At 38.2% G+C, this 17,762-nt stretch overlaps 1 protein-coding gene across 1 annotated transcript; it reads left to right on the top strand.

Annotated features, from left to right (window-relative positions):
• The first annotated feature begins 519 nt into the window (after nucleotides 1-519).
• LOC145771281 (adhesion G-protein coupled receptor G6-like) lies at nucleotides 520-14,334 on the top strand. The gene is made up of 7 exons (XM_082583021.1): nucleotides 520-546; nucleotides 3,653-3,789; nucleotides 6,298-6,427; nucleotides 7,121-7,289; nucleotides 8,125-8,215; nucleotides 13,241-13,401; nucleotides 13,830-14,334. Exons 1-6 carry the CDS (start codon nucleotides 523-525, stop codon nucleotides 13,356-13,358), a joined length of 669 nt encoding a protein of 222 aa, XP_082439147.1. The 5' UTR covers nucleotides 520-522; the 3' UTR covers nucleotides 13,359-13,401; nucleotides 13,830-14,334.
• Nucleotides 14,335-17,762: the final 3,428 nt, after the last annotated feature.

Here is a 17,762-nt window from a genome sequence, read left to right as displayed (position 1 = left end):
TTGTTTGCCTTTTTATATACAGTACTTACATTCGCTGAGGTCTGTAAGTGTACTAACTGCAAATGGCCTAGATGTATTAAGCTTATTATAACAACAACTATCAACAACATAAATATAAACAAGCAAAATAAAGCAATAACTGTCACCACCATATCTACAACCTTGTAGGTTTGTACAATCTCTTGCTAATGATCGGCATGTTGATCAATCTCATATCGCAACTTTCAAGTTTTCACTTTTTGCTGTTTTACCAAGTTAATTAATATGATCAAAATGCAAAAATGAATCACAATAAAACTGTCTCTAATGATGTCATGTTTCAGGTCATCATCTACTGGAACAAAATTCCGATCCTCTTTCTTACTGGTCAATCTTTGCTTGGCGTTGCTTTGCCTTAACCTTCTCCTCATTTTTAGTCAGCAGGAATATGTTACATCCTCTGACAAAGGCTGCATTGCAGTCGCTGTGCTGCTGCATTTCTTTTTACTCAGCGCAATTGCTTGGATGACAGTTGAAGCTTTTATGATTTACATGACAATGGTTCATGTAAGTTTGTTGTATTTTTAAAATTGCAAGCAATAAAGTATTTCTGCAGCAATATTTAGAAAGTCATCCACATTTTACTCGAAAAGTAGATGTTCACGGCATTATTAGCAGAACAGTGGCACCCTGAATAGACTACGATATCCAGATTTGGACAACTGAATAATTTTGTCGATATCCAATGAAGGATCCAAGTTAAATGCCAAAACATGAGAAGCATATAGAGCGAGAGCCAGGTCGATTTATTTGACTGTCTAGGTCAGTAAGGTTTGACAAGTGTTTCTAGACTGAACTTTTGTGTACATTTCAAAAATAAACGTCTTACTTGCACTAGCCTGACCGTTTTTGTTATATTAAGCATTTTCCGAGATGATACCTGTCAATATCGCTATATCCGACTAAGGGTGCCCCATTTGCATGTAATTGTGATAGATATTGTGATAGATATTGTACAGCAATAACCTTACACGAATTTCACGTCATAAAGGTCACACAGGTAATGAAACAGTAAACTCGCAATTAGATTGTCAGATACCATGACGCTGAATCTATTTTCCTATTTCTATGGTTTGGTAATTTTTTTCGGGAATTCTCTACTACTTGTAAAATGTTTTGGTATCGTTCTTCCTTGAGAGCAGTCCCATGAAAATCCTGGACCAGTTTGACTCCTCTCTCTGCTGTGTTATTAACCACACTGATGTTATTCACAATTGTTTTTGCAATTTTGTAAGTCTCATTGTCATCCCAGCTTTCGATAGGTTCACTTAAAAATGCTGAGTCAATTTTTAAGATTTTAAAAAATGACCAAGAGTCTTCTCCAATATAGTCCTGGAGATCCCTGGATGTGTCTGCTGGGAGTTCATGGAAACAAGGTTTTCCAAATCCAGAGCCAAACCTTTTGTGCACACACCGTCATGTTTAACTAAGATCATTTTTTGTGTCATCAGTTCTTTGGTTGAAGTTTTCACACTCTGACTGAAAAAAGCCAACGGTACAAGCTCTTCTGTCAGATACCACATATCTTTCCAAAACTTTACATATCTTCCAAAACAGTCCCATACCTTTATGAACTCATTGGATGCTTTTGCAATGAGCTCACCTACGGGGTCAGAAGGTTTGTGTACCCCTGATACCTGGATAGCTGGGTAGCTGGATAGCTCGTACCCCTAGCAACTTCGTACCTCCGACCCTTGACAAAAGGATTGACAGTCTTTCTACTTTCTCATTCCCTTCTAATGTATCCATAAGCTTACCATCCCAATGGATGTTGGCAACTGATGGAGGTTTCCAATTTCCTGCAATCCTTTCAGAGATTGTTTGAACTGCTTCAACCCGATATCTCTCAGTGGTAGTGCAACTTAAGTTTACTTTTGACATATCACCATCTGCTGTATCGATGACTGCATGCAACACAGCAGAAGCAGCAGAAGAAAATTGTTGAAACTTCGCCGCTTTGTCAAATTTGTTGTATTTTGTTTTATCCCGTCGTGGCTAACTGCTCCTGAACCATCAACTGCTTCAAAAAATGACCAACTGTTCATTGACTTCTTCCTTAATTATCAAGCAATTGATGGTGTCATTGCGGGTGTCGGGTGTAGCTCTGAAAAGTTTTGGAAAGATATGTGATATCTGACAAAAGAGTGTACCGTTGGCTTTTTTCAGTCAGAGTGAGAAAACTTCAACCAAAGAACTGATGGCACAAAAAATGATCTTAGTTAAAAATGGCGGTGTGTGCACAAAAGGTTTGGCTCTGGATTTGGAAAACCTTGTTTCCCTGAACTCCCAGCAGACACATCCAGGGATCTCCAGGACTATATTGGAGAAGACTCTTGGTCATTTTTTAAAATCTTAAAAGTTGACTCAGCATTTTTAAGTGAACCTATCGAAAGCTGGGATGACAATGAGACTTACAAAATTGCAAAAACAATTGTGAATAACATCAGTGTGGTTAATGATACAGCAGAGCGAGGAGTCAAACTGGTCCAGGATTTTCATGGGACTGCTCTCAAGGAAGAACGATACCAAAACATTTTACAAGTAGTAGAGAATTCCCGAAAAAAATTACCAAACCAAAGAAATAGGAAAATAGATTCAGCGTCATGGTATCTGACAATCTAATTGGGAGTTTACTGTTTCATTACCTGTGTGACCTTTATGACTTGAAATTCGTGTAAGGTTATTGCTGTACAATATCTATCACAATTACAATAGATGTTGCACTGTTCTTTCTTTGTTTGTTTTCAATGATATACATCTCAATGAGTTGCATTTGTTGAAACTTTGCATATTTAAAGTCAAGTCCAAGCGGTTACGTTAGCTTAAACTTATGAAAAGCAAGTTTTCTGCCACCTAGTGGATAGAATCTTTAAAACTAGCAGCAAAAATGAACTCACCATCCTTGAAAATGGGGGGTAAGACACCAGTTTTTCTTCAATTGGATGGACATTTAAGGAGATAATTGTTGTTATGTTTTGGCTACTATAGGCAGTATTGCGCTAGGAGAGAGTACAAAACTGCCCATATTTCTGCTTCCCATTGGCCAATTCAGATAATTTTTTAAATTATGCAGAATCAAGAGGAGTATGTTTCCAAAGTAAATATGCAGTTGCATCTTGTAAGCAGCTCCATCTAGTGGCGATAATGTGAAGAAAATGCCGTTAGTCTCCTCAGAAAATGGCCGGGTGGGGGGGTTAAACTTTGTCCAATCAAAATGAAAATTTGCAAAAGTTGTTTTCTAAGATAACCTCATAAGCAAAAAAAAGTTCAGGCTTTTTGCTAAAGGTCAGGGGCAAATGGTGCACCCTTAGTCGGATATAGCGATATTGACAGGTATCATCTCGGAAAATGCTTAATATAACAAAAACGGTCAGGCTAGTGCATTTAAGAGGTTTATTTTTGAAATCTACACAAAATTTCAGTCTAGAAACACTTGTCAAACCTTACTGACCCAGACAGTCAAATAAATCGACCTGGCTCTCGGTCTGATAGGGATTGTAGAAAAAAATAAACAAGCCATTGTTCCAACCTTGTCAATTTCCCAGTTTTATAATTTTGTTTATAATAATGTCAACTAGTCACAAATAACCAACCATTTTGACACTATTTCCAGGTGATGTACACCAAAGCGCACGTAACCAATAGGATGGTGATCACAGCCTCAAGTCTGTGGGGTTGGTTATTGCCAGCTGTGTTTGTTTCCATAGTGATTGGAATTGACGTTGACAATTACATGAAAGTAAACGACCAGTACGGATCTAACTGTTGCATTTTAATTCTCGAATTCGCAATAACGAGATTGAGTTTTGATTCTCAATGTGTAGTGTTTCTGAAACACTGTTTCAACACAAGGTTTTGAAGTAAACAGCATTAATCTTTGTATGACCATACAGAACTCTGTCGCATATGTACAAGATAGCATGCTACAAGCGCAAAACCTTTAAACAAATTAACTTACTCTATGGTGTCACAAATCAAAATGCTTTACTAAATTTAAGGAACTGGAAGTGTTTATAGAAAAGTATTGAACCAAGACAAATATACTGTGAAGAAAATCTTATTCTGTAGCAGCTTGTTGTCAATATGATATAAAAATCAATTATAATAATTGGCGGATGCAACCAGGTGCGTCATAGAGTTCACTTACAGTAGGAAGAACAGGAAAGGTAAAAAAGTAGCTGTTTGGAAAGGAACCAGCACAACGCTTTAAACACTCATGCAAAGCAACCATGACGATCTATGCCAGTGGTTTCCAACCTTTTTGACCTTGCGGCACCCTATCAAAGAGATAAATAGTTTGCGGCACCCTGGCAAAACTGGATCAATTTTATGAGGTTTCTGTATTTCAAATAGGCCTAATAGCGAGCGTAAATAAATGTATTTATTCAAAATTAGTCAGTGTGAAATTTGGGCTTGACTTCTTGCAGAAAGTTCCTTAATATCTGGGGGCACTATTCGATAAAGCCACCCGCATATCTTCCTCGACTATAAGCAGTCGTTCTCATTTTTTAGTTTTTATGTTCGTTTATAGTTTATACGGAAAATCCACTCTCACATTGGTATGACGTGGAAAACTGCAGAAAAGGCACAATAGCTTTCTTTTCAACGCAAGGATATTCATTTGAATTTTTATCCAGCACTCGTCGAGAGGCATCTGCTTGTGCATAAGCTTAAAATTTCTATCGTAACGAATGTCAATTAATTCTTCTTCTTTAAGATTCAAAACAATACGAGAGTCCAGTAAAAGTGGATATCTCACCCATGCGTAATTTTCCGTGGACAAGCTGGGGAAATATTTTTAATTTTTTTCTTCCAATGATTTTAGGTGCTGAGTTACTGAGACAACTTCTTTGTTCTTCATTTCAGAGAAATGTGAAAGCATGTCAAAGTTTTCGTTCTCCACTTTTAAGGACCACATTTGCAGTTTTTCTCTCAGTGCTTTCATTTTATCGGTTGAAGTTAAGAGAGTTTCATTTTGCCCTGCATTTTCACATTCACGTTATATAAATGGTCGAAGCTATCTACTAAATACGCTAATTTGGAGACCCATAATTGCAAAGCAATTCACAAAATTCTTTTTGCTTTTCAAGGCTGAAAAAAGAGAGCATTGCATCCTTCAACTCATATAGTCTAGTTAAAAAGGAGCGATTTTCCTGGCGTCAGCACTATCTGACTGCTCACTATAATAATAGAACAGCGAGCAATGTGTTTCGCTAACCATACCGGTGTAGCCTCCACCCTCCACACTAGCCATCAAGATTTTCCCAAAAACATGTGTTTCTCTGCAGTCGAGTGTAGTAAGAACTCAGCGATAGACACGTGTTTCGCCCATGAGGTTGGGCTCATCAGTACCGCACCACTTGTTCTTGCTACACTCGACTGCCGAGAAACTCATATAGCCTATTCGTGACAATGCTTTTCCTCGCGACAACCATATTACTTCGGACGGTATGTAACAGAAGATTAGCGTAGTTTGCTCGCATTTTCTTACAAAACTTGGCAAATAGACGTGATTTAAGTGGTCTACTTTTGATGTAGTTGACCATTTTGACAACTTTGTTTACCACTTTTTTAGGTCTGAACCTAACGTTTTTCCGACAAGAACATTGCGATGAAGAAAACAGTGTGTTGTTATAATATCACTATTTTGCCTGTTTGCTAACGATACGAATCCTTCAATTGACCTTGACCCAACCATCGGTTTACAATGGTTCGCAAACAATCGTGCAATTTTATAATCGTGCTGGGTCACATAATCCAATAATCCATCACTGCAATTTGACTTTGTGCGCGTGAAACGCAAAATAAAATCATAAAACCTGGCAATAATGATGCCTTTCAAACGTTTTTTGGGAAAGAAAAGCAACGAGTCAAAATCTCTTTCATGCTGTTTTTCCTGGGCGAGAAAACGAAGGCTTACCGCCAGCCCAGCCCAGCGGCTTCCCCGCTAAGCGACTCTCCAGAAAGGAGCCGGGAATAACTACGAGGCGCGAAACTTAATACGCACTGAAACTCGGTTAGAAATAACTAAATTCCGCACTTAACGAGTTAAAGTTAAAATAAAGAATGGGCCGCACTATTGCAATATCTCGCGGCACCCTTGAGCATTGCAATTGGCACCCCAGGGTGCCGCGGCACCCCGGTTGGAAACCACTGATCTATACTATAGATCGCTATGAAAGCAACCCATATGTTACAGCATATCCTGAAATATCATAATTGGCACATTGTACTGACGATAGTATTGTGATTTTTAAGGTGCTGGATATCTCTGGATTTGATTGAATACTTAGTTGTTGTACCATGCGCCATCATGTTGGGTTTCAACTTCATTGTCTATGTCATAACAACATATAAAGTGACTTGTGGTCGCCAAACCTTCAGCAACGTAAGATGAAAACGTGTGCAAGTTTTTCTAAGGTTACACAGAGTGTATTTGCAAAGTTTAAGTATGTAAAAAAGTTTTTGAACTTTAACTTCGCCACTTGACTGGGTTCAGACTACCAACAATATAAAAATTACCTTTCACTCCTCATAGCACATGACTAAGAAACTGTGTTTCAAGAGCGAAGTCAAATCGCTACTACCACAGCAAATCATCAGCATCAAGCTAAAACAGGTCGTTTGTATATACATTTGTGAAATAAAAAGTGAAAGAATTGGCATTCGTATTGTGCATGTTTATGGCTTTTCTATTGTGAGAGCAGTATCATTGAACTAAGCAGGTCTACCTAGAAGTGGACGATTGAATAACTCTACAATACATGATTACATACCGACAGAAGATCATCGGAATCATTAAGCTGTTGGAATCTCCTGAATTTCCAATTTTTTAAATTCACAAAATGATCCAATTTTACATTGTTCTGAACATGTATGATAATAACTCATCCAAAGCAAATTTCAGTAAGGTTTAAAAGAAATGGAATTTCATCCAGCCTTATCTAAGTTTTTGCTAAGAAGGCCTACAGCAGTGTTTAGTCATCTTTCAACCGTATGTTTTTTTTCTTCTTTCGACAGTAATATGTAACAGCCTGACATAGCATTGTAAAAGCATGACACAAAAATTAAATTTCTTTAGAGCACCACCCAAGCCTTTGATGTCAAACGCAATTTGATAGTTTCTTGGACACTCTTTTTGACTGTTGGAGGAACGTGGATATTTGGATTCTTTGTGTTTGCTTCAGACTCTATTAAAGGCGTTCAAATTGCATTTTCCTATGTTTTTACTATTTTGAATTCATTACAAGGTAAAGTCCTAACGAGATTCCATCTTCATGATGATTAGACCTATAGTGTTTTTACGTTTGTTTAGTCGAAAGTGATTGAAACTCTAACAAACCCTTCTACTTACAGGGTGTGTAGGTTAGAGTTTATTTTCCTTCTTCGATATCTTTCGAAAATTAAGGAAGAAAATATTTTCTGGGTTAATGCAGTTCGGTACTGTATTTCTTATTTAAAGCTGAATGGTGACTAATGAGGAAGATTAGTCAAACCAGAATTCACATTTATCTTTATTTCCGTCAAACGTTTTCAAAAGTACACAACCTATAGCCTACCAACCCAATGAGTAACTTACTCTTGTTATGATTTTCTTTAAGGCTTGTCATCGTGTTCACATAAAAATAAATTTCGTTCAAAGTTCAGTTTGTTTATAATTTTAAAAGGAATACGGTACCTTGTCTCAATTCTATCAAAAGATTTTTTACAAAATTTAATGTGCACTAATCAGAAACACAGCGTTAAAGAGACCACTGGTCAAGTTGGATTTTTATGTCACAATTTGACCTGTTTAATATTTATCCCATAAGATGGTTAGTATGTTGTTGAATATCTAGAACATAGCTGATGCCAATTCGCTTTATTTATGGCCATCAAAACAAAAATAATATTATGACATTACATAGATTTATAAAAAGGTAGAAACGACAAAATTCAAACGTTGAAACGTTGTCTAAGTGCAGACGTTGAAACGAGACTAAAATGTGAAAAGTATAAAGAATTTGGCCACAGAATAGTATTTACACTTCCATTACTTTTGTGGTTAGTTTCGCCTTTACTAAAGCAGGTTTTGTGTATATTCAGGTTTCTTTTTGTTTTTGATGTACATTGTACGACAAGAATTGCTGACTGCGTTTCTTCAAAAAACAAGAGCAGGATTGTCCAAAAATAAAGGGTAAGTGTTTATTTCAGACTGTCGTAGATTTGGCTGGTAACCAATGTTCTGTGGCTTTTCCAGCCTTTTGTGGTGTAGCTATGCCACGTAAAGTCTTCATCACTTGCAACACTTCCTGTTTAGTTTTGAGAATTCAACTTGTGCCATTGAACATTCGTGACCATTTGTGATTAGATTCAACCCAATTTATATCATCGGCTCCTTTCAAATTAGTTCAATAAAATCGCTTTAACTAACTGAAAAAAATAACGACATAGATTTTGGTATTGAAATTAGTGCAAGTTCAATTGTGCAGAAAAAATTTAGTTTAAAATTTTTACATACGTACTTCATGCTCTGGTTGGATTTTTTTGCTTGGCACTGAGCATATTTTGTAGTATATTAATAATATTTATTGTTTCACTTTATATTTTATGTTGGAGTGATCTATGCATACAGTACATTCGATCTGGTTTATCTTTCTCAGGTCTAGAAAAAACTGTAAAAAACAGAGACGTACAGTGAGCTTGAAACTTTACCATAACAAAACCATACCATACCTTCCGCCTAGTGAAACCACACAAGTCTCCAGAGTTGGATAAGATCTTCCCTGAGCTTGTGATCCATGCTGGTCCTGCTCTCAAGTTCTAGTTATGTAGATTCCTTTCTTCCTGCCTGCATCACCTTACAATCCCAAAAATCAAATGAAGAACTTTAGTAGTTGCAATCCCCAAGCCTCACAAGCCACCAGAGGACCCAAAGAGTTATTGTCTGATATCTCTCTTCTGTGCTCCTTTCAAAATCCCCGAAAGCCTGATCTATGCCCGCGACAACAACATCATCGACCCACTTTTTCCAAAAAAGCAAGCTGAATTCCGGTGCGGAAAATCCAATGTATATCAGGTCACACACTTGACCCAAGACATCAAAGACTGCGTTGAGGCAAAAAAGAAGGCCAGCGCTGATTATCTAGATCTCACAGCTGCCTATGACGCGTATTGTACCGCGGCCTTACTTGCACGCTGCTTCGCCTGCTTCCTGATTGATATATGGTCCGTATGAACGGTCCTGGCTCCACTTGGTCTAAGCAAAATGGCAAGCATGGTCTCCGCAAAATACGCTTATGCGTACGATCTGGCAATTCTCCACTCCACAAAGTCGTAGGAAAACCCAGAAGACACCTTGAGCCAGAACATGAAAACCCTTTTAGCTTATCTCCAGAACTGGCAACTGAAACGCAGCAAAACCAAAACTGTGACAGCAGCTTTCCACCTACACATTACACAATCGGAAAGCTGTTCGTGAGCTACGTGTCCAGAATAATGGAAAACCTCTGTCTTTCTGCCTCGACCCAAGGTATCTTGGGGTGACAGTACGTAGACAGATCGCTGACATGCTGCCAACATTTGGTGTCACTGCGCAAGAAACTCACATCCCGCGCTGCACTACTCAAGCAACTGGCAGGCTTCAGCTGAGGGCCGAGAGTTGACACTTTGTGTCAAGCAGCCTTAGTCCTTGTTTACTCTTCATCAGAGTACTGTGCACCTGTTTGGTGCTGCAGTGCTCACTGCCACAACATCGACACTTGCATCAACAGCGCCCTGCACACAGTGATAGGATGCCTGCGTCCCACACCATTGGACAATCTCTCTATTCTCGCTGACATCCAACCAAGCCATCACTCAGTCTCTTGGCCGACGGGCATTGGAGCCTAACCATCTTCTCCACCACAAGATCTCTGTTTCACCAAACGAGCACCCCCGTCGACTGGAATTAAGAAACCCATTCGTGCCAGCCGTCCAACTTCTGATCAACGAAGCTGATGAACATGACATGTCTGCGGCTATTTTGGAGGACCATGAATATAATTCTTAATGCAAGTCGAATACCACCAAATTCCATTTGTTTATGTCCGACGCCGACACACTCCCCATCGGCTTGACACTACAAAGATAGGCATGGGTGCGCATCAATCGTCTTCGTACGGGCGTCGGACTTTTCTGCTCAACCACTCACCAATGGAAAATGGCCTCTTCCTCCTCCTGTGAATGTGGTGCCGAGGAACAGACCGCAGACTACATCATCGATGACTGTACTATCTTCAAGCCACCACCTGAGTGAAAAGTCTGCGCGTCTTGGATGATGAAACCAAAACCTGGCTGCTGTCTATTAGCCTTCCAGTGTAGTCCAAAAACATTGTGAATATGGGGTGGTAAAAAGATATACCCTTGTCCTCAGAGGCTCACACGACGATGACGACCTTCTGGTTATACTTTAACATCCCAGACAACCACTTTATCAGGTCCATACCTGGAAACGGATAGATACGGATCTGGATATGGATACTGATCTGACCAGATCTTCACCAGATTTGGACCAGATAAAGTGGTAGGCTGGAATATTAATTAAAAAATTTATTTCTATTTACAACATGTTCACACTTAACTTACTCAGATTTTTGTTTAAAATTTGACAATCAAAATGTTCTGTGAAACTATTGAAAAAAACGCTCAACTTTACCCATCAAAGTGTAATAAATTGGGTGGTTTTGGTTTTTGGTTTTTGGTTTTTGAATCTTTATCCTCGGACTGACAAAGCCTTGATAGGTTATTCCTGGTACTTGTTCGCATACTTGTAGAGGCACTTGACGCAGGGCCGGTTACCGAGATTGGCAGAGTGAAGTTTTCCGATTGTTGAAGTCTTGTTGCCGAGAAATTATTCCATTCACTAGGTGCCGCTGAATGGAGAGCAGTCCTGAAATGCGTTGCTCAAACGCACACCCCGAGAGTCGAACCAGCGCCGTGTGATCTTGAGCCCGGCGCGTAACCACTGAGCTATCGGGGCGGACAATTGCTGAAGAAAGGCGACCGAGAGAAAGTAATTGGCCACCTTACTCTCGTTAGTGCTGAAGACTGAGTAAAATGAAAACCTTATCTTATCATTCTCCAAAGCTCAATGATGAGCATGGGACCTTTACCTTACTTTACAGTCATTTCCAAAAGTATTTAATGTAAAAACCATCAATGTAAAAACTAGACATTTTGCACAAAGCAACCCTTTATAAAAACAAAAAACTCTTCACTGTTGTCAAATCGTATAAAAAGTAAAAACATGCACGGAATATCGGAAATCATAGAAAATAGTAATCATACAGAGAAAAATTGTAGTATTTTGTGTGGCCTCCATGCACGTTTATGACAGCTTGTATTCGGCGAGGCATACTAGTCACGAGTGAAGTGTAGTATTCTTCAGAGATGTTTGTCATCCACATTTCTTTAATTGCAATGACTAATGCTTTGGCACTTGAAGGCTGCTTGTCCGCCACTAAATCTTTCATTTGAGCCCATAGATTTTTAATCGGGTTTAAATCCAGACTGTTACCAGCAGGCCAATCCAAGTCGTCAAGTGATTCTCCGTTAGAAATTGTTTAACAATTTTAGATGGCAAGCCGAGATGGGAAGCAAGATGGCAAGCCTCGCTCGCCGCGCTTTGGACCCCGACCATCTCCTCCATGCAACATTCAAGAGACCATCATCACCTATAAAGCAGCGGCTGAAATCAAGACGCCCCTTTGTGCCTGCCGCACAACAACTACGTAAGAACGCAGAAGAACTTGGTTTAAGTGCGGCACACTGGACGAACCATATGTGGAACACGGAGTGGCAAAATCACACCTCTACGCTCCGTGACTTTATACCCGACGCCGATCCCCATCCACCAGGGATGTCCCTCGCAAGGCTTGCGTGGGTCAAGCTTAACCGCCTGCGAACTGGCGTCGGCCGCTTTTGTTCGGACATGCACAAGTGGGGCCTGGCTCCTTCATCAGAATGCAAGTGTGGTGCCACTGAACAGACCGCAGACCATGTCACCCACCACTGCCTAACCCACCGGCCTCCACACGGTGCGCATGGTCTGAGGGTCCTGGACGACGAGACTGCTGAGTGGCTGAAGATTTCCTGCCCTCCAATCTAGCCTGGAAAGATCGCTCATACGCCATCATCAGATGGCAAGGAGCACCGTCTTGCATAAAAACATTAGTATTATGTACTGCCATATGCAATAAGAGCTTCTCCTTCAGCAATTCGACAGATGTGAGACCATTCATGGTGGTGCCAGGAGTCAGAAAGTATAATCCAGCCGTCACATTTTTACTCATTGCACCCCATATCATTTGACTTGGAGGATGTTTCATGGTCGCGGTTGTGTATTTTTCATCAAATCTCTTTCCAATATGTCTGCGGACATGCTTATGCCTAAGTACAAACTCCTGAAAAGTGGATTCATCAGAAAAGAGAACTTTACCCCAGTCTTCAATGGTCCAATAAAGATGCTTTCTGGCAAACTTCAATCTTTTCTTTTTCATGGTGGAAGTTAACCGCGTATATTTTTGCATTTTTATAAGATTTAAATCCAAATTCTTTGCTTAATCGACGAGAAATGTTACTGATACTAACATTGCTACCTTTCTTGAGAAGATTTGACTTTACTTATTTCACTTTCTTGCAAGAGCTTGTAGGAGATCGCGCTACCTTCCTCTTCATGATATTCTCATGTTGTGGGGTTGTTTTGCGAGGCCTACATTTTCCTTTCGATTGCCATAAATTCCTTCCTTGTTAATTTTTTCTAGAGCTCTTTGTACTGATGACTTACTGATACGAAGTTCTTTCTTTATTGTGCGCTGGGACAACCCAGCTTAGTTGAGTGTTACAAACTGAGCACGTTCTACATTAGTGTGGTACCTATTTTTTCCCATTTTGGACAGTTCAAAATTTAAAAAAAGTTCTCAGAATAATAAAAATCATTCGAAACAGCCTAAGACTCCAATAAGATAATAAAAACTTGACACGAAAACATGATGCAATAATAAGCAAATTATGATGTAACACTAGCAAAGGTTACTAGACGGGCAATTTTGTAGAGGTGGTCAGATACTTTTGTAAATGACTGTACAACTAAATATTACATTTCTGTGCTGACAAGTGATTCCGTAATTTGTTTCTAAATTTTGATTTGATACTTGCCCATGTCCTTCTGTTGTATGTTCAGTGACATTCGTTCAATAGACAAAGTGACGAATCTTTCAATGACTCAATTAAAATCAAACACATGCGCCAGAACACATTCATTCACATTGAGTGGAGATGGTGGAAAAAGAGAAATTTAAGATGTCGACAAAAAACAAAAAACCTTTGCCATTGTGGAAAACAGTGAGTGAATGTTAATTTGGTGCCAACGTAGAACATTGCAATTGTCATTCTATTTAATTAATGCAAAAATATAAGTGCATGCTACTTAGTTCAATAAACGCAAAAAAGTTTCTTGCTTTATAAAATTTGTTGACTACTATAGCAAGTGAAATACTGAAACAAATATTATTTGGTTAAAAAGAAAGTCAGGTCCCACAGAGTGGAATAGAGTATATTAAGATTTGGTGTATGTTTAAGTCCGTTGCTTATGATACCTTAAGCATTTTCAACTGTTTATTCTATGTGCAGTATGATATTGCTCTCAGAGCTTTGTAGTATCATTAATACAAGGAAAATAGAAATAAAAACATTAAAAATGTAGAATTTTTTGGAACTTTAAAATAACCTTAAAAAAAATTAAACTATATATTTTTTTTTTTTGATGAAAGTGATCCACTGCGTGTTGTCGAGAAGTTCACAAGTAAATCATTTAATTCTGTCCACGAAGAATGTCCAGTCAAAGAAGAGCTGACAAGTTGACAACTTAAATTATGAAGAAGTATCACAGCTTGTCTATGTTTTCTATACACTGCTGACTGCTGATTATGAAATCAGTTTTTATCTGTACAAAATTTTATGGCACTGTGTTGTTACAATTACGCTTTCATTACAATCACAATTTTGTTGTAATCATAATCTTATTACGACTACAATTTTGTTAAAATTACAATTTCGTTACAATAACAATTTTATTTCGATTACAATTTTCTTTTACAATTTTCAATAATAATTGTGTTTCAGTTGCAATTCTGTTACAATAACAATATCGTCACAATTACAATTTATTTCAATTGAAATTTCATTACAATTAAATTCGTGTGATGTGTAATGTATAATAATATGAAACGTGGGTAATTGTTGAAGCTTTATGTGTAAATAAACAATGTAAAACATATCAAATAATTATCAAAATCATTATCTTTTAAGAATTAAGCCTAAGAATTGATTATTATGTAAACACTTTATTACTTAAAAGTTGTCAAGTATGGTGAATAGAACAATCATCCACTGCAAAATAATTGTATTTCAGGCGGGTTGACAAAAAAAACTTTTAATTTCTTTATAATGAAGTAACTATTTCAAGAGATTGGTTTGGTTGGTTGGTTTTTGAATCTTTATCCTCCGACTGACAAAGCCTTGATTGGTTATTCCTGGTAGTTTCGCATACTTGTAGAGGCTCTTGACTCAGGGCCGGTTATCAAGATTGGCAGAGTGAAGTTTTCCGATTGTTGAAGTGTTGTTACGGAGGAATTATTCCATTCACTAGGTGCCGCTGAATGGAATGCAGTCCTGAAATGCGTTGCTCAAGCGCACACCCAAAGAGCCGAACTTGCCCCGCGTGACCTTGAACCGGCGCGTAACCACTGAGCTAACGGGGCGGACATGTATTAATGTTTTGTATTAATTCTGTGGAAAGTCTTTAACACTAGAAAATATCAAAGTGCCTGGACCAGAAATGAACAAAATTCTACAAATGTTATTGTTTTTGATGTTAAAAAGCTATACGAAGCACAGAATGACATTGATGAACAAAGAATTGTTAAAGTATCAGCTTTTCTCACCATTTAAAAGAAAAAAGTTGAACTGGAAGAGTCAATTACATAAAATTGACTAAGTTATATTGACCTAAAATTGACGAAATAATAAAAATTGACCTATCAAATTAAGGTTTTGAAACCTACACTTGTGTCCAAAACTCTTACTTAAAAGCACACCGCAATAACGCACTAAAAACTTGACTCCATTTACTTTTTTCTTCTTCTTAAATTTTTTTCCCTTAGTTCTTATTATTTCTTTCCCCTGAAAATTTTCTTCCCCTGATCACGTGTGATTGCTTGGTTTCTTTTGCTTCTAAAGAGAATTTGACTATATATTTTAGGGAAGGCAGTCACGAAACGTTTTCAGTTATACAATCAATCCTGTTTAATTGGCCCAGGTTTAATCGGACTACTCGCTTAATCGGAGCATTTTTTTTAAATTTTTGATTTTAGTTTGACTGGGAGTCTAATGGAAATTTAAATTTTTTTATTCTTTTCAAATGCTGTCCAGCCTAGAAGAAGAAGTTCTTTTATTTTGCTTCATCAGCACATGCAAAAAAAAAAACAATACAAGATTACAATGTAAGCTAGGTTGTTTGCTGATGATGATGGGAGTGACAGAAGGACCGAACTGGTCATCAAGTCTGCCACACCCGTGTGGTGTCATGGCTTATTTGAAGTGGAACGGTGTCGAAGTTGAACGCAAATATTGATTGATTATTTGATAGATATACATTGTATACAACATAAAAAACAATACACATACGAAATTTAACAGTAGGCTACAATATAAAAACAGGAATACTAGAAATGATGCAAAAATACAAAATGGCATATACAATATACACACAACACAGCATACTGGTAAGACAAAAGCGAATATACAGTAATTAGCGAGATACGGTGAGAATAAGTAGAAGCAGTTTGATGGTACTAAGTTACAGGCTACCAGTTACTTATACTCAGACATTAAGTGACCTAGACCGATTCGATGTTGTATTGCAGTTTCTCCATCGTTGGTAGAAAATAGTTTGTAGCCAAGATATGCGAATTCTGATACCCTACTTGTTCTATTCAGTGGCGGCTCGTGGTCTCAAAACATGGGGGGTCTGCATCAACCAGTAACCTAATATAAATAATTATAAACCTGTACTGGACTGAGTTATAAATGCACTGAGTTAGGGTTAGTAACACAGTAACATGTTCTTTTAATTTGCTGTCGTTTAATGTTTTTATCATTTAAAGTAAACTTTTGATAGTGGTTTGAATTAGGTAAAGTTTAGGTGGCCACCAGATAAAGCTAGTCTTATAATGGGACTTGGTATTAACTTAGTTGGTTAGATCTATGCTTGTGCTTTCCAACGATAGCAAATTTGTTGAAATTGAACAACAAATCAATAAATGGGAGACAATTTCCTTCCGGTGTGTTTCAGTGCATTTCCACCCCGTACTTCCTCCTTTATAATGGTCCCTTCCAACGTGTGTGACGTTGATGACGTCATCATCCAGTTGACCAACAAAAAGGTCGAATTGTGAAAGAGCACCAAAATGGCTACACTTAACATAAATCATGCCTACCGATAATTCTTCGGCTACTTGAAAATATCACAGCCTAATAATTCTTTTCAAGACAAGCGTGAAAAATACATCTCATGCTTCTACTGGTCTGAAATGATTAAAAATAATTACAGTAATTGGCTTTACTTCACATCAAAACTAGTCTGTCTCAGTGACTTCTCAAAACACAGATCAAGTAAACAGTGCCGGTCTTTGTGGTGTGCAAACCGTGCGATCGCACAGGGCCCGCAAATTAGGGGGCCCGCAATTTACTCAGAAAATGCAGTAGGCTAATTTTGTCATTTCCAATGGAAAAATTCAACAAGTGAATTCAACAAAGGAATTAGCAACAAGAAAACATAGAGACTCAACGGGTGCAACCTATTTCGTCCCCTGAACATTTCGTACCCTGAAAAGATCGAGAAAAAACAACAACAGAGCCGAAGTCGCTGATCGGAGTTGCCGTAAACATTTCTAAATTTCTCTTGATCTTTTCAGGGGACGAAATGGGTCGAAATTTGATTTTGTTACACGATTTCAGGGTACGAAATCGGGGTACGAATTTTTCAAGAAAAGAAATAGGTTGCATCCAGATTCAACATAGAGACATAGCTTTATTTCCCAAAAATGCCAAAGAAAGCCTGATCTTATCCTATTGCTATGCCACCGGACAGCACCATTTTACAGTAATATTCATACCCAAATTTTTGTTGAACATGCTCTCAGAATGTACCAAATTCAAAGTAATTTTTCAAAATTTTCTGGGGGAGGCCCTCCAGACCCCTCGCCGCTGGGTGTCACCTTCGACGATCACGCCGCCACCACCTCCCTCCCCTTTCAAAATACTTAGCTACGCTACTGAATTGGATCATTGTCACTAGGGCCCGCACAGGGATATCTAAAGAAGGGGATACGAAGGCTTTTATTACGTCTGACAATAGAAGGGCTTTTGTTTATTGTAAATAATCTGTGTTTATCGCAAGATGACAATTGGCACCGATAGTAGTTTAATAAATCTTGTTAAGATAACTTGCATTGCGCTATTAGCATCAGGCCTGGATATTCACTGCATGCTCATAGTTGCTTGTTAATTCAACTACCCATATACTTGCTTTACATCTAGCCTACTCCAAAGGCTTTGTTAAGAAAAACAGCTTACTGGTAACTTTTAAACTGTCTTTCCAAACAAGTATTCTTTAAATATGCTCTACGCAACATTTGCTAACT

Source organism: Aplidium turbinatum, chromosome 5, assembly GCF_918807975.1.
Source record: "Aplidium turbinatum chromosome 5, kaAplTurb1.1, whole genome shotgun sequence".
NCBI classification, from domain to species: Eukaryota; Metazoa; Chordata; class Ascidiacea; order Aplousobranchia; family Polyclinidae; genus Aplidium; species Aplidium turbinatum.
Note: the sequence above shows the minus strand (reverse complement) of the source record. Positions and strands in the feature narration are given on the sequence as shown.

Excerpts from the sequence above, each read along its gene's own strand:
- LOC145771281 (XM_082583021.1), top strand. The coding sequence starts at position 523 with ATGATTTACATGACAATGGTTCAT. Across the intron at positions 547-3,652 it reads TTTACATGACAATGGTTCAT|GTGATGTACACCAAAGCGCA; the intron begins GTAAGTTTGTTG and ends CACTATTTCCAG. Across the intron at positions 8,216-13,240 it reads GGATTGTCCAAAAATAAAGG|TGACATTCGTTCAATAGACA; the intron begins GTAAGTGTTTAT and ends TTGTATGTTCAG.